This window comes from Archocentrus centrarchus, chromosome 24, assembly GCF_007364275.1.
Source record: "Archocentrus centrarchus isolate MPI-CPG fArcCen1 chromosome 24, fArcCen1, whole genome shotgun sequence".
NCBI classification, from domain to species: Eukaryota; Metazoa; Chordata; class Actinopteri; order Cichliformes; family Cichlidae; genus Archocentrus; species Archocentrus centrarchus.
The window spans coordinates 12640671-12666658 of NC_044369.1; the positions used below are offsets into that span (position 1 = coordinate 12640671).

The 25988-nt window shown below is 39.7% G+C and overlaps 2 protein-coding genes across 14 annotated transcripts; one reads left to right on the top strand and one right to left on the bottom strand.

Annotated features, from left to right (window-relative positions):
* Positions 1-1428: 1428 nt before the first annotated feature.
* On the bottom strand, positions 1429-21475 carry pum2 (pumilio RNA-binding family member 2). Of its 13 annotated transcripts, none has more exons than XM_030721221.1 (24): positions 21312-21475; positions 19560-19923; positions 19085-19123; positions 18097-18165; positions 16835-16940; positions 15231-15430; positions 14975-15147; positions 14467-14761; positions 14280-14373; positions 14010-14117; positions 13734-13873; positions 13161-13281; positions 11997-12137; positions 10853-11158; positions 10442-10669; positions 9726-9993; positions 9406-9535; positions 9177-9305; positions 8889-9026; positions 8568-8693; positions 8217-8288; positions 7210-7331; positions 4892-5084; positions 1429-4019 (listed from the first exon to the last, which is right to left on the bottom strand). In XM_030721221.1, exons 2-24 carry the CDS (start codon positions 19908-19910, stop codon positions 3888-3890), a joined length of 3681 nt encoding a protein of 1226 aa, XP_030577081.1. In that variant the 5' UTR covers positions 19911-19923; positions 21312-21475; the 3' UTR covers positions 1429-3887. The 13 variants fall into 13 exon arrangements, with proteins under 13 accessions (XP_030577081.1, XP_030577079.1, XP_030577077.1 ...); XM_030721219.1 differs by having other exon boundaries at positions 9171-9305; positions 10853-11155; positions 21312-21473; XM_030721217.1 differs by having other exon boundaries at positions 9171-9305; positions 21312-21472.
* Positions 20441-24261, top strand: LOC115774129 (rho-related GTP-binding protein RhoB). Its single transcript, XM_030721232.1, has 2 exons — positions 20441-20498; positions 21899-24261. The coding sequence occupies exon 2, from the start codon at positions 22143-22145 to the stop codon at positions 22731-22733; it is 591 nt and encodes a 196-aa protein (XP_030577092.1). The 5' UTR covers positions 20441-20498; positions 21899-22142; the 3' UTR covers positions 22734-24261.
* Positions 24262-25988: the final 1727 nt, after the last annotated feature.

The window sequence follows — 25988 nt, forward strand, 5'->3', positions numbered from 1 at the left end:
TTTAGGGCTGTCCTTCTGAAATATGTAAGGCTTTCTTTGAAATAGATTTCACCAGGATGGGTGCAGATGTTGTTGTAAAACCTGTATATGCCTTGCAGCACTGATGCAAGGCATATGCAGGTGCGAGCTGCCAATGCCATAGGCACTAAGGCACCCCCATACCATTAGAGATGAAGGCTTTTGAACTGAGCACTGATAACAAGCTGGATGGTCTCTCTAGGGCCAGAGAAGACAGTGGAGTTTCTGGATACTGTTTATATATGGCTTCTTCTTTGCATCACAGAGCATTTGCGGATGGCACAGTGAACTGTGTTCACAGATAATGATTTCTGGAGGCATTTCTGAGCCCATGCAGTGATTTCCATGACAGAGTCGAGCCTGATTTTAACAGTGCTTCCTTGATGACCTGAACATCACAGGCATCCAATACTGATCTTCAGAATTGTTTCTTAATTTCTCCAGATTCCCTTAATCTTTTGATATTATGTAATGTAGATGATGAGATATTCAGAGTATTCTTATTATTTTGAAATTATTCCAAAAAGTGGTTGTTTTTTTTTTGCAAATTGGTGAAACTTTGCCTCTCTGAGATGCTTTTTTTAAAAAAATACCCAGTCATGTTATTGACCAGTTGCCATTTGACTTGCAAAATGTTCCCAAGCTGTTTATATTTCCAACTTTTCCTCCCCATCCCAACTTTTTTTGTTAGCTCCTTTTGAATTTGATGGCACCAATATTTTTCATGAAAGAATAAAATATCTCAGTTTAAACATTCACTGTTTTCTGTTCTATTGTGAGTAAAACAGGGATTTATGAGATTTGCAGATAATTGCACTGTTTTTATTTACGCTTTCCACAACATCCCAACTTTTCTGGCATTGGGGTTGTACATCAAGCCTCATTCATACGGTGCTTTATTTTATGCCTAAGCACCTTGACTAACATATTCACACTATGAATGCACTGGGGACAATCAGGGTTGAGTGCCTTGCCCAAGGATACGTCAACATACAGATTGGAGGAGCCGGGGATCAAATCACCGACCATCCAGATAGCAGTGTCTCATCTCCTGAGCTACGGCCGCCCCAGCATCCATCCACCTCACGTAGTTGGGGGTGTGAGGGAGGGCAAGAAGGTGGCAGAGAAGCGAAGACTACAAACAGCAATACAGAGAGTCAACACTGGCTCAAATGCATGGAGAGTGAAAAGAGGGGGTCCCTCATCACTCAGGACTTTGTATGTGAAGAGGAATTTAATTTTTGATCTTCAATGGGGCTAAACCTCTCGACCCTAATTCACACACATGTGAACCAACTTAATTTTGTGGCACAGATTTCACCAATTCCAGATTCGTAAAACAATGTGAAAATCCTTATTATATGAGTGGGGGGAAAAAACAAAACAAAAAAAAAAAAAACTCCACAACAGTTAAGGTCAAATGTTAGAAGAACAATTTAATCATACAATGTCACAATTCTGCTTCGAAAAAGGAGTTTGTTTTCTTCATCTAACATCTGGAAATGTACATAAGGCCACCTGAAAATGTACATGACTTTGACAGTGTGACAAAACTCATATGTTCATATTTATATAATTGACAATATTTTACATTGCTTTTGCTTACAAGGTAGTAGCTGTTCCAAAATACAGCACTCTTCTGTACAAAAATAATTCTCGTCATATCCTGTGAAGTTTCCATGGTAGCGGAGAGGACTAAATGCAGCCTCAGTTTTTAGTACAGAGTGTTTTTTTTTTCTCCTTTTTAAACTGTCACACATCAGAAAGACTATCAACAGTGGATGTTACAGCTTCAGTACAAATAGAGGCTGGCCCATAACAGATTAAAAAACAAAAACCATGCCAGATTGTGAAGCCATAGAGTTTTTGTTTTCTTTAAAATAACACTTGATCAAATAAAACCTGTATACATTATATTCAAGGGGAAAGGAGTGATGAATATACACACATCTAAAATGCACATTAGCCTTTTTCTCCCCCCCAAAAAAGTGTAAAAGACATCCCATTTACAGCATAAACGTTTACAAATGTACAACTGTACAGACAAATAAAAGCATCACTACAAATTTAGAGCAAGGCCTGTCAAACACCACGACTAGACATTTTTTTTCAGTTAAACTAATAATCTTACACTTATTAACTGCACATATACTACATTTATTCTACAATTCATATGAAGCAAAGAAGCCGTCACTACGAGCATTACAGGTGAATTGTATAGCTTTTGATGGCCCCACCGGCCTCCACCAATGCACTTACATACCCAACCAAAAAAAACCCAACACAACAACAACAAAAAAAAAAATATAACTGCCCCCACCCCCCAAAACAAAAAACCAGAACCATTAAAAAGGTTCTTTCAACATCCCTTTCTTCAGCTACATCTATTACACTTCTGATGTAAATAAACCTGTAATCAACTCCATAAAAAAGAAAAAGAATTTATTTGGACTGCTCTGACCTTCAGGCGGTGGGGGTTCCCATCACTGCTGCAAGCCCCTCAACCAAAAAGCAACAATTTACTTATACATAAAGATGCTATACATTGCTCAACTACTTCTACGCAAGAGATGATTATTCAGTACATAAAGATACTGTTTTCTAGGGCAGTGTTCATCTCAAACTACAAGACAGATAAGATGTTACACAAAACATGATAAAGAAAAAAAAAAAAAAAAAAAAAAAAAATCATTCCAAGGATTAAAACCTATTACAGCATGCCAACGCATACCCCGCTCCCACCCTGCTATCCCTGCAAAAAAAAAGCCCCCCAGCTATGGTCATATTATGTTAATATTAAACCAGGTCACACACCCACTGTACAACCAAACCTCATGCTCTGCTTCTTTAAGTTAAACGGTAGCTTTTTTTTCCTGCATAAAAATCAAGTGATCACCTGCATGAGGAGAGAGTAAGACAGCTCAAACGGTGCTCGGTGGATGCAGCAGCTCAGTCTGTTAGTACCAAAACACAATGCAGGCTACGAGCTGCTGGAGTAGCCCGACACACTCCCACCAAGTGTGGAAAAGGAGGCAAGAAAAAGCCACCACTGGCAAACACTACCCTAGAGTAAAGCACCAATCTCCAACCCCGAGCTGGCAAAGTGGCCTCAAAGACCTCTGGGTGACTGTGGCACGTGACACATAGTACTTGCTTGTGGATGAGAGATTTCCATCCATCCATACTATGTAGTGCTATTTGAAAACTAATCCATCAGCTGCTTTGGCATGGGAAAACACTTTCTACTGTATGTGTGGGATAATATACAAATATTTTTAATAAATTGCCTAGACTTCATAAGAACAGCTGTCTGGTTACAAAACCAAATGGAACTGTATTTTAAAAGGATCACTCAGTTTAGCCTTTATAAAGTCACTTGCTGGTGTTAATTGTAAGAAGTGTAAATTTCAGCAAATGTGTAATAATTTCTTTTTCTACAGAGAATTTACAAGGTAAAAAACTAAATGTACAAGATAATATGAAAACCAGTCAAATACATCAATTACATCATTAACAGTGGGTTTGTGCTTTACCCAGGAAAACAAGAGGAAAAAAAACCCCAAAAAACAAAAAAAAACAAAAACAGCCTGCTGACTGTGCGTCCCCTGGGGGCCACGCTGGGGACCTGCACCAGGGGTGGCAGAGTGGCAGGAGTCAGTTGTCACAGCGTTCTTAGGTGAAGTTGACTTGTCTTGTCTTATTTTTTTGTTTTGCTTTTTTTTTTTGGTAATTTGCCCCCACAAAAGTTGGGATGACAGAGGGTGTCAAAGGCTAACCCCTATGGCTAAGGAGTATCTCTCACAGACAGAACAGGGGGTTTGGGGCTCCTACTCCTCCACTTGCTCAGGGGACCTGGGATGTCAACGTGACTACATGAGACCATTCGTGGGGCCGCCGATCGGACCCAGCTCGGAGCCGCTCTTCATGTAGTACTTTTCCAGCTTGGCCAGAATATGCTTCCCATAGGTGTACTTACGCAAAGTAGCAATATGAGGCCGGATCTAAGGAAGAAAAGAAGATGATATTCGTGTATAAAAATCTGACGAAGCACAGCTTATTTTAACATATCTAAAAGAAGCAAAATATGACACGCCTGTGCTCAAAACAATCTTCATGGAGGATGAAAAGCTGTGGAAGAATATAAAAAGATAAAGATCAAAGCAAATTCAAATTATATGACCAAATCAAAGGTTTAGATTGACTTTAGTTCTGCATAAATAAAAATCGTTAACTGTATATCAACGATAGAAGTAGCCAAACCAATGGTTTGCAAAGTCCTGCTTCTGAAGTCTCAAATTCACAAAAACCTGCAGTGTTGTACAAAAGAGTAAACAATGGGCACAATGCTGGCTGATATACATGGAAGCACACACCCTTGGTAGATTACTTTGTTTTTATCCAAGATACAAACACTGTATACAGTACAATCATTTTGGCATAACAGAGTGGCACAGCCGTCACCATCACTCAAACAGGCCTTTCTGGTCATATTTCATGTATCAAGGCTCCTTGAAAGCACTAACACAGGCACTTATTTTCACACGGCTGTTTTGTGATCTAAATGTGAGCTGTGCAAGTATTTTCTGACGACTGCAAACCGTCAGAGGTAAACTTTTACCAGCTTAACCGATTTGAGCCTTTGACAGACACTATGGACACAGATTTGAGTAACACGTCACTGTAAGCTTTGCTGCACCTTATAGGGCCTGAAAAACTACACCTGGTATCATTAGTAGATGGATTACATGGGATCAGATAGAACAAATCCACCCCCTCAAACCTGAAAAGAGGTTTCCTTAGCCACACGTTTTCATTTAGCACAAACATTAACAACAACAACAAGATTATCTAACATGAGCACATTGTGACTCACCTTGTGCATGATGATTTTCCGCTGAGCAGGTTCTGCCATGTCAATCATTCTTTGGACAACATAGTTGGCGTACTGGTCTTTCATCATGGTGTACAAGGCGCTGTGGGGCCCGTCTTTCTGGCAGCACACTTCATCTATCAGCAGAGCTCTCTCTGCACGCGAGGAGTGGATCACACACTTCTCCACCACATTACTGAGGAAAAAAAATAAGCTTCTGTTACTCAAGTTGACAACCAAACAGATGGAAGCAGAGAGATGCCAGGGATGCTTCATTTACCCAGTAGGCTTCCTGAGATATTCAAATCCTTTTCTTTTGCTTTTTGGACATTTTATTTGGGGCATTACATTGTGTGTGAGTGAGTGTGTGTGTGAGAGAGAAAGAGCACAAATTATAACTGTAAGCCAACTTCAGCTTTGACCTGGAATTTCAGAAATACAAAAAGGTGGATTCTTAGTGGGGTCCATTTTTCACACTTTAGACCTGCTCAGGAACAGTTCAACATACAAGATTAAACATGTACAACATTACTGCCTACTGTTCACGGAAAATTGTGTTACCATTCCCAGAAGATCCTCCCCCCTTTGACCTCGGTGATAAGAGCATCTAGTTTTCAGACTGTCTAAACCAGGGGTCTCCAAACTTGCGGCCCGCATCCGGCCCCGCCCACTTCCGGTCCGCAAATTGATGTCAAAAATAACATACAGTTTGGCCCTTTAAGTTACTTTTTTGACATTTCGCCTTCCCTTCCAATTAGGAGGGTTAAGCGAAAAATCTTAAATTTTTCAAATATTATAGCCTATTTTTAAATTAGTAAAATATACCACTGTTGCCGGCAGACTTGTGCATGTTTACGAATGGTAGGCTGCCAACGCCACTATTTTTAATGGTAATGCACTCATAGATAGACTTTGTATTACACAATAAGTAGATAACCACTTGTGTGTGACTGTTCGGACGGACTGAATGTGGGAGTTTGTTAAACTTGTATTGTTGATACTGACCCCCAGTCTAAGATTTGTAGTTGTTTTCCTTCGGCTGCTCCCTTTAGGGGTCACCACAGCGGCTCATCCACCTCCAGCTCACCCCATCCCTAGCATTCTCTCCTAACACACCAACCCTCTGCACCCTCTTTCACTACATCCATGAATCTTCTCTGGGGTCTTCCTATTTTCCTTTTGCTCCACATTCAACATCCTTTGTCCAATACATTCAATATAATTGTCCAAAAGTCACGTTTGATTATTCAAAAAACAATTAGACAAGACACAAGAGCAAAGGCAAATAGGTGTAGACAGCTGTGAATATTTGAACAGATACATTTACTTCAATGTAGACATGCCTTTCAAAATATCTACTTGCCTTTTGTATTCACATTTATAAAGCACTTTTCCAGTCTGACCGCTCAAAGCACTTTAGACTCATTTAGCCATACATTCGAACAGTGCTTTAATTCCATACACTTCAAGCACTTTATCTGACTAACATACATGGCCAATTTACAAACACCAGTTAACCTAAAATTATCTTTGGACTGTGGGAAGAAGCTGGAGGAAACCCATGCAGAAAGGCCTGAGCCAACCAGGAGATTCAAACCTGGTATATTCCTGCTGTGAGCTGACAGTGCTAACCACTGCACCACCGTGACACCCACCTATAAATTACAAAATGAATTATGCCACGCTATGCAGAATGGACACTTGTTGGCCTACACAATCTCTACTTTGAAAAACAAGGAACTTTCATTTCCTCAACATGAAAAGGAAATAATGAAACCAACAATTAATAATCCCCACCCTGCTGGACTCGAGGGAGAGCTGCGTTATGAACTTCCTGCCACATAGTTACTGATAAATTATTCCAAACCTAAATATGATCTTCTGCCAGACCCAAGCATGTGGGAATTTTATATTACTAAATATTTTTGGAGACACAAACTAGAGTTGTTAAGCTAACTTATGCAGGTTATTAACCTACTATCAACTGTACTGAAAGATGTACTAGAACTACAAAAGATTATCTGCTCTTCAGATGATATGCATCAACTTATGTTCCATCATTATGCTAGTACAAATCCTTCACACCAGCAGTAGTGCATCTGAAGTGCGAAGCAACACAGCTGCTCTAATTTTGCCACAAAGCAATGTGACTATTTTCCCCATAACAGAATGTTAATTTTCACAGTCTTATTTTTTTTTTAATTATTCAATTACAAAATCAAATTTTGTGTATTCACTCTCTGCTCTGTTAAGGTCAAAATCTGCAACAAAAAAAAAAGCCCACAAGTGGTAACTTGATTCATACAGATTGCTTAGCTTACCTTGCAAATTTATGTTGGCTCAGGACAAGAACCTTCCCACGCACCTCTGCCACTATCTTGCTCTTATCTTCTGGCCTGCCGTGCTCCAAAACATGCTGAATGACGTAGTTACCGTACTGATCCTGCAGGAGGCAACAGACATGTAAGTGCAAGGTAAAGTCATTTCAACAAATGAATCACAAAGAAACAGTGAGATACAATTTAACATGACTGATACTCATGCACTACTTTTTCCCCATTGGTCTTATTTGATAGGATGATCATGCATCTCTACAATGATTGGCTGACGAATGAGCGACACCCCCATTTGTAGTATTTCGAATACCCTTACGTCATCACTGCGGAAGGTCAGACAAAACAGATGCTGCTGGTTTGTGTTACTGACCAGGCAACACAACCAACAACATCTTTGCCCCTTCAGAAATGGGTGATAGACAGTTATGGGTGTAATTGTAATGCGACAAAATGGAGACAAGAACTCACCTGACCAAGCAACAAATAACACCACTCAACAGCCAAGCTTGTTAAAGTAGCAATTTGTTGGGTAGGTAATGTGATCTCCACCTTTAATTTTGAAGCCTTCCAAACCATTTCCTGTCAATCTGTTTTAACATGAACTTGCATTATGTTGGTTTTGGAACACTATTTATGATCTATATAATTATAAAAAGAGTTGCAAACTCTTAGACTTTAACAAACATTGATAATTTTAGTAAAATGAGGATGTGAAGAGAAAAACAGATTGATCAGAAAATGCTGTAGGCAAGAGAGGGATCAACAGACAACAGTTAAGCATGTCCCTAAATCTTCTGTGGCATCAAGCAAGAAGGGAGGAAATTGGAAGAACAGGCGGCTCAGTAGGTTAGGAAAGGACTATAAATGTTGGGAGTTGGACAACTATCTTAAAATGTTAGATTCCTTACAGAAGATTAAAAAAATAAATAAATAAAAGAGGGAAAAAGGAAGTGAGCACAGGGACATCCGCGATAGAGGCAAATTGCTCTGACCTTGAACAGTGCATCACGGGACACTGTATAATATGTTTTGGGTGTCATCTCCAATGATACGCCTTGATATTTCTAGATGGAATAAGTGAGGGGGGCAGGATGGATGTTTAAATAATCACATATGTCAGATGTAATGACAGCTAACAGTACAATTACATTCATCCTTACACTTAGCAGACCACATCTACACAGGAACAATGGCAGGCTAAAAATATGAAATGTCAAACATGAAGGATACATGCAAATATGCAAGATAAATGTCAACAGTCACAGCTAGCAAACAAACAAAAAGGAACATCTGCAGTCAGTGCAGAGTTTAAAATGGGACAGGTTGAAAACTGAAGTGTTCACCTGGCCGAGCTGTTCAGAGTGCTGATGAAGCTCTTCCAGGATGGGCAGAGTTTGCTCCTGGGTGCAGTGCTCCAAGATCCTTTGGATAACTCTGCAGCCATAGGGGTGTGTGGAAAGCACAAAAACCTACAAAATAAAAAGAGTATTTATTGCACCATAAAGTAAAAGTATAGCTTTACCAGTGAATGTAAAGCTGTAGATCTTAACCGTGGCAGCCCTACAGATCATGTGCTTCTACAAAAATTAACTCTTGACTGATCTATAATCAGATGGAAGTTACATTCCTACTTCCACCCAGCTCAAATGTTCTCAAAAACCCACCTGTCCCTGGAAGGCATCAATAATGAACTGCAGGGCCTGAGGCTGGACACATTCAATGCACTTCTGCACCACATGGTTCCCATTCTGGTCTTTCACGCACTTCAACACATGGCCATCAAGCTCACGGACAATGTCGCTCTGAAAGGAGGAAGTTAGAAAACAGGGTCAAATTATATTGTAAAAGAAGACAGTTTAAAATTAAGGCCTTTAATATGGAGCATTAATAAGGTGCCCTCCAACAGAAAATAAAAAAATGTTAAAAAGAAGTGAAATCTCACTTACAATTACCTGCTGGTCTGAGGAAATGGACTCCAGGGCTTTCTGAATGACCCTGCATCCATACATCTGCAATGCCAGGGGAAGGACGTGCCCACGGATACGCGTTGCCAAAGCCAGCTTCTGGTCTGCACTTCCAAACTGCATGACACAAACACAAAAGTTTTATTATAGATTTTGCAAAAACTTAAATCTAGTTACAGTTACTGAAAAGACAAGAATGAACTTTAACATTCCCAACCTCAAAGAACTTTTGGATGACATAATTCCCAAATACATCAGTCATCAATTGGTATGCTGCTTGCAAAATCTCTCCAAACACCATCTGTCTCTCAGCAGGAGTGGCTCTCTCTAGCTTCTGTTGGATAAATCTTCAAGGAAAAAAGCAGAGGAAAAAAAAAACACTTCAGAGAGTAAACACAATAAAAATTTCAGTGCACCACTGCAATGTAGATTTGTTAAGGCTTACATTTTATGAGATCTAAAAAGCTGAGAAAAATCATCATTCCTCAAAAGCCATTATAAAGGGGCATTTTGAAGCAAAAAAATTAGGTCTGTCACCTGGATCCATGTTGGTCTTGAGAGAACTCCACCATGTGTCCAGGCAGGTCACGGAGTTGAAGGTTTGGGAAACGGTTGTTCCTGAAGTCTTCCAATAGGCGGCTGCGTCCAGACGGCATGACATCGGAGCGGCTGTAGCGGGGCCGTGAGGGAGGGAACAACTGGCTGCTGGAATTGAACAGACTGGATGTGCCGCCTGTGCTCCGGTATTTGGCCTCAGCTCCAGGAGCTGCAGAAATGTAACGGCCGCTGCCATTTGTCAAGCCACCTAGGAGGATTACACGGGAAAAAATAATAAATAAATACATTTCATGATTAGACACTGCTGAGCTTTTGAACTTTACATCAAATGTAAAGAAGGAGACATATTTTCTTTTGACACTGACTATTTAATGATCCAAGATCCAATTTACAACAGAAAGCACTATTTTAGTCGGAAAAATGACTATTCATGACAATGTTAATGCAAAATTTCTTATTTAAGTCACAATTTAAAATTATTTCTCACTTAAGAAAAGGTTCAAATGTTTCTTCAATTTTTAACTAAAAAACAACATTCAGATACAAACATCCTCCTTTTCAAACCATTAAAACATCTGTTTCCAAATAAGTTTTAATGTAAATTGAGAGGGAAGCATAATCCAAAATTAGACATGTACAGAGTTTGACACTACAAGGCTGCATTCACATATATTCAAAGCATCTTTAGGGCTTACCTAAATGAAGGCTGGAAGAGGATCCATGGGAGGAGGGCAAAGATGGTGGAGGAGTGAGTGGGGAGTGACCTGGTGTAAGGCCAATGGGGCTGGGTGAAGAGGAATAACCCAGGCTGTTGTAAAACGGCTGCCCAATGGGAGTTAAACTGCTGCCACCTCGCTTGTATAGGTCAGAATTTGCCAACAGGGAATCCCTGCGGGATACACTGCTACTGGTAGAGCTGGATACTGGAAGAAAAATAATTGACAAGGCCCTTTAAGAAAACAAAAACAAACAAACACCCCCCACCCAAAATCTAACAAAACATTGTTATGAATTAGGCATGGTAACGCACAACCACTTAAGGTCATCAGGGAAAAAAAAAAAAAGAAGACATTGTCTATGTAAAAGCAACATGTTTAGCAACTTACCAGAAGAGCCAAAACCTCCAAGAGCAGAGCCCAGGCCAACGCCAAGAGAGCCACCAGTGCTGCTGAAACCCAGGGAGGAGCTTGGTGGTGGTGGGGCAGCAGAGGTGTGTGAGAAAAGGGAGCTGCTCTGAGAGGTGTTAGGGACTGATCCAGAGCCATAGAATGAGCTCGAGGGCAGGCCGCTGCTGGGTGGAGGAGCCTGCTGCTGCTGCGGCTGAGGTTGAGGCTGAGGCATAGAGCGGTACAGCCCATTGGCAGGAGGACCAGACATGTTGTTACCAGAGCCAGATGCAGACACTGCTGCTGCTGATGGAGAGATAAGCAGTGTGAGGGGTCAAAGGTGAGGAAAGGTCACATGAACTATGTGAGTGGTACTAATCAAGTAAGAACAGGAAACAAAAACTAACATAATAGAATTATGCAAAATTGGTATTTGAGAACTGACAATGCATTTCATGGAGTAGCCACTTTAAATAAATAAATAATCCTGTTCCTATTATTAACACACACACACACACACACACACACACACACACACACACACACACACACACACACTGTATCATCTGCTAAAACACATTACATGCAAGCACTCATAGGAGGACAGCTATACAAATACACTTGTGCTATACTGTGTCTGTTCAAAGGTGGCCATGGAGATTTGGCAGATTTCTGCTCCTCCAAATAACTTTCAATTAATTTGCCACAGATAACAGGTAAAGACAAATGACCAGCCCAAATATAAATCATTTTAAAAATGCAGAATTAAATAAAGACATATACAGCTATCTTTGTGAGAGCCACACTGCAGTTTAAACCATCCGAGTAATAACACTTTATAAAAGTTAGGATATTTTGGCAGACTCATTTTTTTCCACCTTTATTTAAAGGTAACTGCTTCGTTTGGTATTTATGTGTGGTGGTTAATAATCGAGGTAAGAGGCTTAGGAATGAATTGAAGGTAATGAATGTCCTCAAAATCGGCATTACATATATTCGGGCCTCCAATAATATAGTTGCAAATTTGAAGCAGATGTCAGATGACCAACTTTATTTTAATCAGATAAAATAAAGGGCCATTTCATAGTTGGTGACATTGGAGGGGAAAAAATTCCTTAATATTAACAAAAAAAAAAGGTCTTACCAGCCTGTGCTGCTGCATGATTGATAAGAAGAGGGGTCTGAACTAAACGAACTGGGCCACCCAGACCGGTTCGAGCACCAGGGCCCATCACCAAAGCTCCAGTCTGGTCATAATAGGCCGCAGGGGCCAAAACCTGATATCCTGAGGAAGCACAAAAATAAATAAATGTCAGAAATTACACTTTACTTTTAATAAACAACATAATAAAAGAGTGTTAAAAGAGTAAATAAAAGAGTGTTTTTTTTTAATAACAACTTCCACATTGTGCCCACTTAACCCTCTGAGGTCTGGAGTATAATTGGCCATTTTGGACCGCTTTTGATTTTTACCTTTATATTTCACCTTAACAACTGTTTACCTTGCCTGGTTTGGTATCATTGTTTTCAGCACAACTTCACATGTGACTGTACAGTTATCTTTTCAATTTGACACACCGCATTAATGCAATTAACCTAACACACAAAAAACATTAAATCTAAGTAGAAAAGATTTTTGTAACTGTGAAAACCACAAACATGAACTACACTCAACAAAAACACAAACGCACAAAAAATTTCCCATTTTATCTTATTTATATTGTTTATATTTTTGAGTATATTTTGATAAATTAAAATACAAATACAAGTTGTAAATTAAAAAAAAAAAAAAAAAAACTTCAAATTTTAAAACTCGCTATCACCCAGTCACTCTGACACACACCTTTCACAGGCTCCTCAGCAATCAAATGCACGTTGCCATATAATTTTTTGATTGGTTGATGTGGTGCATTTTTCCACAAATAGGAAAGGGGATGTTATGATTTAGTTTTTTTGTTTTTTTTTGGCTGGCAAGCACTTCCTGCTAGCGAAGATCCTGTTTTTACAGTTTCCTCCTGCACCAAATGCACATCTAACATGAGGACGATATACAGGAAAAAGCATGGCGTAGATTTTTGACAACTCTCTTTTTACTTGGTCTATCAACACAATTGAAAAACTGGTACACTGTTTGAAGTATGCACTTTCCACACAAGTAAAACAGAGACTCAGTGAGGCAGTGTTCTGCTGCTATGCCATCTTAAATCAACAACGCCATTCAGGGACACTGGAGCATCTGTCAGCCCCAGAGAGTTAATATAAAACACTGAAGAAAAACTGCGGTATAGTAGAAGTATGAAGTACCAACCAGGCATTCCTGTGTATGCCAATGCAGGGTTTGCAGCAGCTGCTGCAGCTAAAGATTCCTGCTGGCTCTGTTGGCCTTGCCCAGGTGTAAGAGGTCGCTGGTTGGTTCCTGTGCGCATCACCTGGCAGAAAAAGTTGAAAATATTGTCACTGGCGATTGCCCATTTCAACTTGACTTCACAACTTACAATAAATGTGACTAAATGACGAAAAGCTAAGATTTAACTCGTGTTTCACCCTAACTGTTTGGTTTGATTTCAAAAGTTGCTTGGAAACATAAATCAACCAACCCCACAACTGTTATGAAGTAAATGTACAACTGGTTCCACTCCACAGAAACTTTTAACTTCTCTAAAATTTAACAGCAGGTCTTTGTGTATTCATGGCTGACTTATTTTTAGGGCTTGTTGTCTTAAACATTTTACACATGAAAACCAGTCACAGAAAAATGACTGAAACTGCTTCCTGAATTACATTCTTATACAACCATACAGGAGAAATTAAATATGGAATTAATATTTAAACTTAAAATTGGTGAGAAACAGTCAGGACAACTTCTATAAATAATTCCTACCTGTGGTTGCCCTGGACCCTGACTGGATGCTTGCTGATTGGCTGAGTGATTGGCAGTAGATGCGGGCTGCTGCTGGAAAAGATTAGCAGGGTAAACACCCCAAGGGACGCCGTAGTACTGTGGTGGAACGACTGTGGGACCTAAAGGAGAAATATTTCTGAAGTTATACACTGGACCTTGGCAGAAGAGCCTTGAAAATTATTATTTTTTTTTTTTTAAATCTGCTGGATTTCAATGAGAAGCTAAAGTGAAATGCAAATAGGAATATGCGATCACCTGCAAGCGTGGCTGCTGCTGCCAGCCCAGCGGCAGTGTAGGGATCAGCTCCAGGTGGGGCAGCATTAATGATGTAAGGATTTGGCACAAATGCAGGAGCAAGGCCAGCTGAGTAATTGGAGGAAGAGCAATGTAACTCACATTTCCACATTAAGTCTCATTCAAAGGTCTACGCGACTCAAACAGAGAAAACCAAGAGACAAAGCAGTTAAAAAGCATTGCAAGACACAAGGTACTACACACTGAGGAGGGCAAACAAATTTATCTCACCAAGATGCTGCTGCTGAGCCGCAGCCAGCGCATACTGTTGTTGCTGAGCTGCAGTGAGCTGTTGAACGGTCAGTTGATTAGACCTCTGGAACAACTAAAACAAACAAAAACAAAAAAAAATAATGCTGCAACCTGCTGAGCAAATTAAGAGCTTGATTTTTTTTAAAAATTTGTGAATTTAACAGACCTGCTGCTGAGAGCTGTAGTCAAACAATCCAACTGGAGTCCCTGAAGAGTCCACCTGAATCTGGTTACCAGCATAGTCAAACTGTAAGGACTCCACACCAGCTTGCTGCTCCATGCCTCCCATGTTTTGGGCCTCCTGGTTCTGGAAGTCCTCAGCTGGGATCTTGTTTTGGGAAGGGTTCTGTTGTTGGAGAGCATGAGGGTGGTGCGCCCCCATCATCTCTAAACCTGTCTGACTGGGCCCCATCCTCTCTACAGCCTCGGTGGGAGAAGCTTGACGGCTTCCAGGAGTTGGGCTGGAAAACAAATTAAATTTAAGAAACTGTAGATGTTCACAATATCAAACACATCCTGATCTTTTATGTTTAGTTCTTGAACTGAAAGGCTGCAACTTGCTCAAACACCAGAGACATAAGATAGTTATATTTATTATTTAAAAAAAAAAAAAAAGGTTAAATAAAATGAAGTGACTATCAGTTAACTTGTATCTCTGTAAAAGGAAAACCTACTTGAAGTCTTTACAGTCTCTGTCCATGCCGTTTAGCAGACCTCTTCCATTGGCTTTAGTAGGATCACTCTCCTCTCCCACCTTCATCTCTGGGCTTTTGTCCTCTTCAAAAGGCGACACCTTCTCTTGTGCATCACTCTTCTCTCTCCCATCTTGGTCAGCATCTCCTGCACCCTGTATAAATAAGAACAAATTTAGAAAAAGAAAGGCAAACCTCACTTTAGGCAAGATCAGTGAGATAGAACGGGTTAACTTACATAGCCACCATTCCTGTAGCGACCATCCATCTTGTCACCAGGGGAGGAACTCAGGACGTACTCCACCATGCTCACGCCAAGGCCTCCACCTTCTGAGCGAGGTGAAAGCACAGAATTGGCATCACCATTCCCATGGAAACCCTGGCCTGGCCGCCGCTGCACCATGATTGGCTGAGACACTGAATGATCTGAACGAAAATCTGTAATCAAATACAGTGGCAAGAGACTCGAACCCGTGGAATTACCTGCTTTTCTGCACTCAATGGTCATGAAATGTCATTTACTCTTCATCTGAGTCACAAGTAAACACAAACGTGGTGTTGAACCCAGAGAAACAATCTCTCGTCTGTTTAAGGAGCACCCTGTTTAAAATTTACAGTGCTAGTGGAAAAAGTAAGGGAACCCTTGGATTTAACACAATGGCTGAAGCTCCCGAACCTCAAATGGTTTCTGTAGCCAAGTTTAGGAGGAACTGTGAATCATTCTTCCCAGAATTCTCTCACTTCAGCCAGATTGATAGGAATGAATGGCTGGTGTGAATGACCCTCGAGGTCACTCTTCAGCATCTCTATTGGATTAAGAGACTGTGCTCTGACAGCACCATTAGACTCTCTTCTTGTAAAGGAGCCATTATGCTTTTCCTCAGTTGTGGTCATATATGAATGGGCGCAATGATGAATGCTCATATTAAACAACTGTTTAAAATTGGAAAACACAGAAAGTAAGCCAAATGCTCAGGGTTCAAACTGTTCAAACACTTCTTTTTACTCTTTGCTCTGTATGATGTCAGTGAGAGCAGATATCCTCAATAGTTATCTCAAGCACACATCTCTTGGTGTGAGCTCAACAGCCCAACCATCCTGCTGTTCAAACCTACTGTTTAGAAGGGGCAGCCAATCAGAACAATGTTGGTTTAGAAAGAAGGGAGGTAAAATTGTTTCAGACAGCAGATGAACTGAGGGGTTGCACCAAGGCCCAGTACGAGATAAACGAGGATTACTTTGAACTGTGAAAGCTGCTCTAACAGAGCCCAGGAACAAAAATATGGAGCTGGAAATGAGCCAAATGGAAGTCACAGAATTTACTTTGATGTTTAGCAGCATCATTCAACCAAACATTTTTGCAGCAGTGTTGTGGAGGATCACAGCACTCTTTGGCAAACATTGGGGATGATTTTATGGCCTTCTCCTTACTGCTCTAATTCGCAATGATTCATGCATGGTAGACTCATCTTCACCATGTTGTAGCCTCAAACATGGACAAAATTCTGAGAGGATTTGTGTGCCATTACATACTTAAAAAAAAAAAGAAGAAAAAGAATAAAATACCTGGTTTGTTTATAATTGTAACTCAGATGAAAATCTGACCTCATTTTATTACAAATTTCCAAAGGGTTCACATACTTTTTCTTGCCACTGTATTTATATAGTTCTAATAGTGTATACATTAAAAAACGTAGAGCTGGCAGGCACCTGTGCAAACTGAGGTATGCTATTTCCAAACACTGGAAGAGATTTTTTTTTTGCCCAAATATCTAACAATGAAGTCACTAGAAAAAAGAAAAGCTACAATATAGTAATAGACAAATTATAGAGGCCACTTACGAGATGATCCCCATGCATTGTCTCTCCATTCTTCTCCAAGAAGTATTCCTTTCCTGCCGTCCTTGGCCAGCTCATCAGAATCCCAGAGCTTTTTTGCTGGCAAAAGCTAAAGAAAAAAAAAAGGTTTTTCAACATCTCTGCACAGCATAGAAATGCATTTGCTTTTAGGATTACAAACTATGAGAGTAAAGGCAGTGGTTCTCAAATCCAGGCCTCGTGGCCCAGTGTCCTGAAGGTTTTAGATGTGTCCCTGATCCAACCTCATTTATAAATGACACTTTTTGCTTCCTTCGTCTATGTGTATTCCTACTTGTTTACAGGAGGGAAGGGCACCTCACAGAGTGAATGACGGCATTTGTCATTATATAGCCTTTGATTTTACTTGTTCATAAGAATTTAATACTGACACCAGATTAATATGTCTATTATTTAGTAAAAGCTGGATTGGTTGGCTACAGTGATGTCTAGGAGAGTGCGAAAGGCTGATCAGTCACTCTCAGCGAGCTTAAAGTCTGTTCAGTGCTTTTGAAAAGAATCTGTATAACCTGTGTAATATTTTCAGACTGCTCTTAAAATAGATTAATTTTGGACTGGAAACATTTTCCAGAGTGCTTAGGTTTAGATTTCAACAAGACAATGACCCAATCCATGCTGCCAGGAAAAAGGCTGGTTGAGCTTTCTGGGAAAGCTGTGCCAAGCTTTTAGGATCACTTCTAAGAAGACTTGTCATTGGTGAATTGTCATTGGTAAGGCAACTCTCTCTACTACAAGTGGTGCTGTAAAGAAGTACTAAGTGATGAATTTGATTACTTAAGTAAATCGGCCATTTTATTCTTTTTTATAAAATGACAAATATATATGAAAAAACAGTATATTTTTGAAAGAGTGAAGCCTCTGGGGCCAACAAACATTTATAGATATTAAAGTTTTGTTGTATTCTACATATGCATATCATTAATAAAATGGAAGGGCGGGGGTTGATGGATTTAAATAAAAGGTAACGTGAGCTAGTTTACAATAAGTCAGTATTTTAAATATTTAGAATTAATAGTGTTCTAAACAGGGATACTTTAAAAATAATTTAAACTGCATGTCAGTGCGTTATTACACATGACTGAAGACAGCCATACTTCAATCTATTCTCTGTAAAATGTTTAAAGTTACTTTTCAAGTCAAGAGGAAAAAAAAAAAAAAAAATGAAATCACAGAAAACTGTACAAGAGTGAGAAGACAGACCGATGTTCAGACAAAACCCTCCTTACCTCTCCCATCCCCCTCGACTCCAAAGCAAGAGCTTGAAAGTCATAGTTCATTTCATCCACTACACGGACCTAAGACAAAGGATTTAAAAAAAAAGAAAAAAGAAAAAGTTTTTTGATTAACATTTTTAATGAAACAGCATTGATTTAACAACATTTGGAGACAACTAAGATTTTACCCAAAATGCAAAAAAGCTCTTCTTATAAAAACAAGTGACACTTCAAATAAATTCATGAATACTCATGGCAAAGAACAACAAACTAACATCTGTTCTTAATTTTTGTTTAATAATTTTTACATTACTTAGCATTCTGGTTTTGTGAATTAAGCCAGACATGACTTATGGGTTACACAGTATGTGAAAAAGCTGCTCAGCCAATAACTGACTGTTCTTTAATAAAGTTATTTTACATGATGCATCTAGCCCTGACTGATTGTGAAAGTGAAATGCAAACACATCTAACACAATCACTGAGCATTGGTTATTGCATGAAACACCTTTTTACATTTTTAAGAGGAAGGGAAAAAAAAAACAAAAAAAAAAAAAAAAAAAAAAAAAAAACAACTTCCTCTACAGGATGTGTTAAAACAAGAAAAAAAAATATCAAGTAGGGTCTATGCACAGCTAAACACAAATCCCACATCATCATTTGTAAAGACGGGGGATTACACTTGTTCCTTTACAGGGAACACTGGTTGAATGAAATGGAATAACCTGAATAAAGTTTAAAAGAAAAAGACTTAAAATAAGCTTAAAAACAAGATGGGGCTTAATATCGAACACCAACAATGCTGCACAGCAGCTCATAATACTGTGGAGACTGGATATGAGGTGTGGCTATTAAATAGTGATGCTTATGCATTTTGAAATTAAGAGAATTGGTTTCCGGATGTAGCATCAATGAAGTAACATTACTACAGCCAAATCTGATCTAACAGTGAAGAAGAAAAGCACAAATCCCCTTAGACCACTAATGGAAGAAGACTTACTACGCTGCTTTGATCACTGAAAGCCTCGAGCGCAGCAGTCTGTGGGTGCAGAAGGGGAATAATTTGAAGGGGAAAAGAATTAAAACACAAGCTCTCGTCATTACAACTGAATTACAGTATTTAATACAATTATTTAATAACCACACTTCCTATTACATCCCTGGCTCAGATAAATGATATGATTCACATCCCTGCTGTGCGGATACAATGGCCAAAGACCCAATCGTGCTGATATATCTTCTCCAAATCAGAAGTAGTGCTACTGCTTTCTTAGTCTGTACGCCAACCCTCATCTCATGTTTGATTGGGCAAATGACTGAACAGACCTGTCTGTAATTCCAACACTGACAAAGGATTACATGTAAAAGATTGTTTATATGCTGTTTACATCAATATAATAATCAGTGATTTGTTCTGTCTGCTTATCTGGTGTGCACTAAACTGTATATCACTTCACTCCCCCTCCAAACTCTACCTGATCAACATGATTGGCATCCCCGGTGGGCCAGCGATGCTTGCTAGGTGTGCAACTCACAAGCTGCTCTCCAGGCTGCCTTTGAAAAAAGTATCCTACTGTGGCATCATCCTGAGACCTCCCGCTCAGCGGAGGCTGCGGGGTACCTGGGGTAGGGTTAGGAACTCTGTCCATGCCCTGTATATGTGGCCCTCCAGGAGCCTGACCAGCTCCTCCAACTGCAGCTAGGGGCCCTCCACCATGAACTCGAACACCCCCAGACTCAGGAGCACCATTTGCATGCAGCATCCCACCTCTTGTCTCCTGCCAGGCCACGTCATTCATACCTAGGATGCTGCATGGAACGCTCATTCCACGGGAAAGCCTAATAAACAGACAATAAAGTAGGATTTAGTCACTGAAATATGCTGCTTTTCTTATTTTAAGTTTACTTGTGTAAAGTTTAGAGAAAGAACTCTTATTCGAGGACATAGTTTTTGGGATGTCCTGCATAATTACATATAACTGACTAACCGCAAACACTATCACAATATTGACTCAGATGTGATTTTAAGTTAATTATATAAGGTAAAGTAGCACCCATTACAACGTAGTGTTTACAGTATCACGATGGGCTTTTCATCATGATGATGATGCTATAATTGTTGACTTAAATCCTCTCTGAGTCTTCAGACAAATCAACTTTTGCAGTACATCCCATAAAAGACATTCATGCGAAAGAATAATAAAAGGATAATGAATGCTTTTAATTTTACTACCCGGGACACGACTAATTCCCGTGGTGCTAACAACAGGCCAGTGCTATAATCGTCGGATTCTGCTAAACAAATTGTCATACAACAGACCATTAACGTTTGGCTGATTTAGAATAATCGGGCCAAGAACAAAACAAGCGACTGGCATGGATGTTGTAAGAGCTTGTAAGAGCAACACTGCTAGGTAACGTTGTCGTTAGCTAAATATTAACTGGTGACCATAAAACCGACGCTACCGTTTGTATTGCAAGGCCTATCGAACACAAACACACATGCAATTATCCAACAGTAACCACGGCTGATTTTTTTAAATGATGTAACGAGCTTGCAACGTTACATTCAACAGTACAAACTAGTCGTTGTGGCACATCGATTAGCAGCCTGCCTGCCTAGCTAGCCTAGCCTAGCCACCAGCAAGCAAGCCGCTGCTACAATAAGCAAGCTAACCTGACGGCTTCAAGCGGGCATTTGCGTAAACGTTTAATTTTTAAGATGGTTTGTGGCGTGCGGTTTCCTGTCTTGTTTCTTTTAGTTTTTTCTTACGTATTCCTGCTATCGGAAATCCAAGATGATTAACGCCAGCTATTAGTTCACTGTAGCTAACGAGCTAGTGCTAACCGCAAAGGGCCTGTTGTGTTTATTATTGGTTAGACATCAAAGAAATTCGTTTACTCACTGTTGTTTTGCAGCCAGTGAGTGGGTTTCCGTGTTAAATCGAACACGTTTTCTTGACCTTATATGCAATATTTACTGTTTACAACACATTACGGCCATCTCCGGGAGTTAACAAACGCTAATAGCCATGTTGCTGTTGTTAGCTAAAACATCAGCCAAACACTGAGTGGCTAAACAACATGGCCCCCCCTTCAAGTTCCAAACAGAGGGGCCTTAACCGCTAAACAAAAGGGGAAATACTCGCACCGCGACGGCCGCCTTCAAAGCAGTCGCCTTACACAGCTTTGGCTTTGGTTGTGAACAGATATCAGGAGATACTCACGCGTTGTCGTGTCGAGAGAGGATCTATGCTTGTTGCACGCCGTCAACCCGATTCTATATTGTTTTGTTTCCTTGGAGAGAGCGGTGATTTAGCAAAGCTTGGCAGTCAGAGCTAAGAGTTTGCCTACGCCAGTGCCCCCTCCCTGTAAATAGCGTGAACTACGTAGACATGCGTATAACAATGTCAGTGTAAATTCGCCTTCCCGGCGTGCCTTAAGCGCACCAAATCTTGCGCTCATCATACTTCCCGGTATTTTATTAATCAGTCTCAGCGACCCTTCCCCACCTAAAAATACGGTAACATTTCATGGGATAAGCTGGGTTAGTTTGAATTAATGTTTATTAGATAACCGGCTGATTATATTTTGTGAACAATGTTGACCCAGTAAAAAAAATAACAAGCAATGTTTCCGGGAGGCTTATTTGAAGGGAGAGGCTTCAAATAAGAACTAGTGTATATATGTCATCGTACTGTGATATTTGATTGATTTCGGCTGATTCTCGGTCGGGTGGGTCCTCGTGGTCCGTGACTCTCCTTCCTCTAATATAAGAAAACCCGACGTGATCCAATCACCTCTTCCTTTACAGACGGTGATCTCACCTCCCCATTTCCGATTGGATTGCTATATTTAGGAAAACGCCCTATGCTTTATAAAGAGATTGCTGTAGTTTGTGGCAAAGGCTGTGGAGTTAGAAGAAAGGACAGGCTCGCAGGACGAGTTTGACCAGCGTCTATTTCAAGTATAAAAAGTGCTGGAGTTGACAGGACTACAGATTACAACTGCAGGTTTTGGACTGAGCCGCGCCTGAGAGAGAACTAGGAAAGGCAGCCATGGCAGACATACGAAAGAAACTTGTCGTGGTGGGAGACGGTGCGTGTGGGAAAACATGTCTACTGATAGTATTCAGCAAAGACGAGTTCCCCGAAGTGTACGTCCCGACTGTGTTTGAGACATATGTGGCGGACATAGAAGTGGAAAACAAGCAAGTCCAACTGGCTTTGTGGGACACAGCCGGACAAGAGGACTACGACCGGCTGCGACCACTCTCCTATCCGGACACCGACGTCATTCTGATGTGCTTCTCAGTGGACAGCCCGGACTCGCTGGAAAACATCCCTGAAAAGTGGGTCCCTGAAGTCAAACACTTTTGCCCGAATGTACCCATCATATTAGTGGCCAACAAGAAGGATCTACGCAACGACGAGAACGTGAGGAACGAGCTGTCTCGGTTGAAGCTGGAGCCAGTGAAAACAGAGGATGGCCGGGCCATGGCCATGCGCATTGGCGCATATGACTATTTGGAGTGCTCAGCTAAAACCAAGGAGGGGATTTGGGAAGTATTTGAAACGGCAACACGAGCAGCTTTACAGAAACGTCAAACAAACCAGGATGGCTGTTTGAAATGCTGTGTTTTGATGTGAACTGACTGTCGGTGGGGAGGTGGGGGTAACTGAGAAGCGCAAGACGAGACGTTTCCTCCGGGGTCTGTGTCTGGATATGTGAGGGCAGTGACCGTTGTTTGGACACTCCCTTGAAGTCTGATGCCTTTGCTTGACTGCAAACAAAGCTGATTGGAACACACGAATATCAACTGATATCGGGGTGTTTGTTGGGGGGAAATGCACTGGATACAGCATGTTCTTTTTGGGTCACGTGATCCCAGTCTGACTGGTAGAGGGTTAAAAAGAAAACCACAAACCGTTTGATTTCAGTGGGCTACTTTTTATTTTATTTTTTTTTAAATCCCCTTCTGATGTGGACGTGGCCTTTCAAAGGCCTGCTGAAGAGCCAAGATTACACTGCTCTTTTTTTGTGTGTGTGTTTTAGAAGTTTGCGTAGGTCGCAGCCTTATTGCCAAGGTTATACTTTGTAACAAGCAAAGCAAAAAAAAAAAAAAGCAAAAAGCAAAACAAAAACAAATGCACTGTTATTTTTATTATGGCATGACTGAAGTTTGACCTTGCACCGCACCTGGATGCTGCAGCAACTCCTAAAAAGCTTGGTAAAACTACAAGTCATTGCCAGTTTGTTCTGTATAGGTTTTTGTGGTGGTTTAGGGCACTTTGGAAAAGACATTTCATAGCTCAAGTTTACAATTAAGTTTTTTTTCCTGGTGTTTGTTAGTTAGAGCACACCTAAAAAGTGTTTTTTTGATCCCACAGTATTACATTTTCTTTTCTTTTTTTAATAATTTTATTAAATTATGAAACCAGTCAAATTTTACTCTAGGTTTACAAAAATACACATGGGCCAGTCTTGAAAAGGGCTAACCACAATGTCTTGTAGTTTTGCAGGTTTTCAGGCAAAGCCTCTGTCACAGTTAAGTGGACAGACACTTTATGCTTTTTCTTTCTTTTTTTTTTTTTAAAGTTTGCTAAGCATGCTTTTACCACAGGTTATATCTTCAGCTGTGATTATTGGCTAGTTTATACAAAGACACTGTCCTCTGCACATAGATTTCTGTACAGCTCACCTGAACAGCATCTTTTAAAGCACATACAGTACTACAGTCCATCTCCCTCAGGCTCTCTGCTCTGTCAAAGACTTGGAAAAAAAACAAAAAACAGCTTGAAATCTTCTGTTTAGGTACAGCTTCGTTTACAGCGATGCAGACAGTATTGCTCACAGAGGATTAAGCATGTGAGATGGTTTGGCATGTGAGCTTTGTAAAGGGCGTTTTCTCAGAAAGTGTCATGAAACTGCTGTTTGTGACCCAACCTATGGGGGATTAAACCATATGATGGCAACACTTTATTGGAAGTTTTTCATGCAATCCTATTATTAGCACACTTACGTAATAGTTACACACACTTAAACAAGAGGGTTTCCCTTTAACTAATACATGAGAAAAAGTCAAATGTGAAGTACTAATGCTTTATGAAGGTGTATAGAGCTGTTAAACAGAATTAATAGTTGAGAAAGACACAATTTTTTTTTTTTTTTTTTTTTTTTTTTTTTTAAATCTCAATGTCTTCCATTATGACGGTGAATGTACCTTTTTTAAATTGATGTGTTCAAAAACATTGAAAGCTGAAATCAGTGTATTGAGCTAACTTTACATTCTTGTGAAATGGATTCAGATTGTTCAGTGGCTACATAAGAGTTGTGTAACTGTCCTCTTGCATGATGGTAGGAGTGTTTGTTCATATGACTGTGAACATCATTTGCAGAGACTGTTGCTAAGGGTGAAACCCCTTGTAGATTTACTGTTCACATTTTGTACTTTTAACTGTTATTGGAAGCAAAAAAAAAAAAAAAAAAGTTGGATGATTTTTGCTTTAAATACCTACATTGTCTGCATTTCATTAAGAAACGGCACTACAGGTACATCTGAGTTTAAAGAGAGTTTTCTTTTTTGTTTGTTTGTTTTTTTTTTAATCCAGCCAGAGTCATGGTGACATTAAAAGTCACATTCCTCCAGTCTGCTGTCTGTTGCTGGGCTTTTTTTTTTTTTTTTTTTTTGCTGACGTACAGGAAGGGAATGCATTGTGCTGGACTGGTTAATTTTCCAACACTGGCCCCCCTCATGTGCCTCTGATTAGCAATGCAATGATGTTAGGTTAGTATAAATGAGAAGACAGTACAGTTTTTCATCTCTTTTATTTAACTAAAACACACAAACGAAAAACTGTGGAATGTGCCAAACTTCTCTTTTTGTAAGCATTTATTTGATGCCATTGGTGTAACTGCACACAGTGCTTTCTGTGGAAGAACGGTACATTTAAAACAGTGGAAATTTTGTGAGGAAAAACAGAATGTAAGGGAACAAGTGGTACCGTTCTGGGAAAGTCAATAAAAAAAAAAAATCAATGTGTTTCACCAGCTACACTTTTCCATTCTTTTGTGTTATTTTCCTCACTCTCAGCTGCCTTTATTTTCATCATATTTTTTTAAAAATCCATGTATTACTGATAAATATTTTAACTTGGTGCTACATCTTCACTACATAATTCTTATTTATTTATTTTTTTATTTGAAGTTTTTTACTTTAATCAGGATTTGATGACCCATCACTTTAAATCAGTCCCTTTAATCAGGAATAAATCTGAGCTATTTTACTTGTGTATTTGCATTGTATTATACTTTTATATATTTTACTGAATCAGAATTAAGGTTGGAACTCCTTTCCAGCCAGTGACAGCTTTGTCTAAGTGAAAATGAATAATTATACCCCAACAGTATTGTGCTCAACAAAATTACTAGACCACCATCCAATGTAAGGCTTATGCCACAGCTGCCCTAAATAAACAGTTTTGGTAATTACCAAAGTCTTTCTTTATGTTTCTGTAATGGCTCATCCACCAGTATGCCCAAACTATTTAATCGAAATGATATTTTTAATGCTAAAATATGATTATTGTTGTTTTCCAGGGATTTTCAAATTTACCAGTTTACAAAAATGCAGAAAAAAAGAGTAAAAGCCATTATTATTTTTGGATTAAGATGAATTACTGAACAGAAAAAAAAAATGTTTTAGTGGTTGAAAGCTATGCTTGATTAGTATCTGACAGAGAAGTCTGGTGTGTCTGCTTAAATTTGGGTATAAAAACATGAACTGAGTTTGTTATTTGCCTAATAAATAATATCATTTCTAGTTGTAAAGAAGTTTTTGATTGATTTTTAAAATATTTGTGTTCTCTTGTTTTTATGACAGGTGGTCTAATAAATGTGTTAAG

Bases quoted from the DNA above. Each gene is read 5' to 3' on its own strand.
- LOC115774129 (XM_030721232.1), top strand. From the start codon at position 22,143: ATGGCAGACATACGAAAGAAACTTGTCGTGGTGGGAGACGGTGCGTGT.
- pum2 (XM_030721217.1), bottom strand. From the start codon at position 19,910: ATGAGCGTTCCATGCAGCATCCTAGGTATGAATGACGTGGCCTGGCAG. The intron at 10,670-10,852 runs GTAAGTTGCTAA...TTTTTCTTCCAG, and splicing joins TGGAGGTTTTGGCTCTTCTG to TATCCAGCTCTACCAGTAGC. The intron at 9,994-10,441 runs GTAAGCCCTAAA...TAATCCTCCTAG, and splicing joins CTCTTCCAGCCTTCATTTAG to GTGGCTTGACAAATGGCAGC.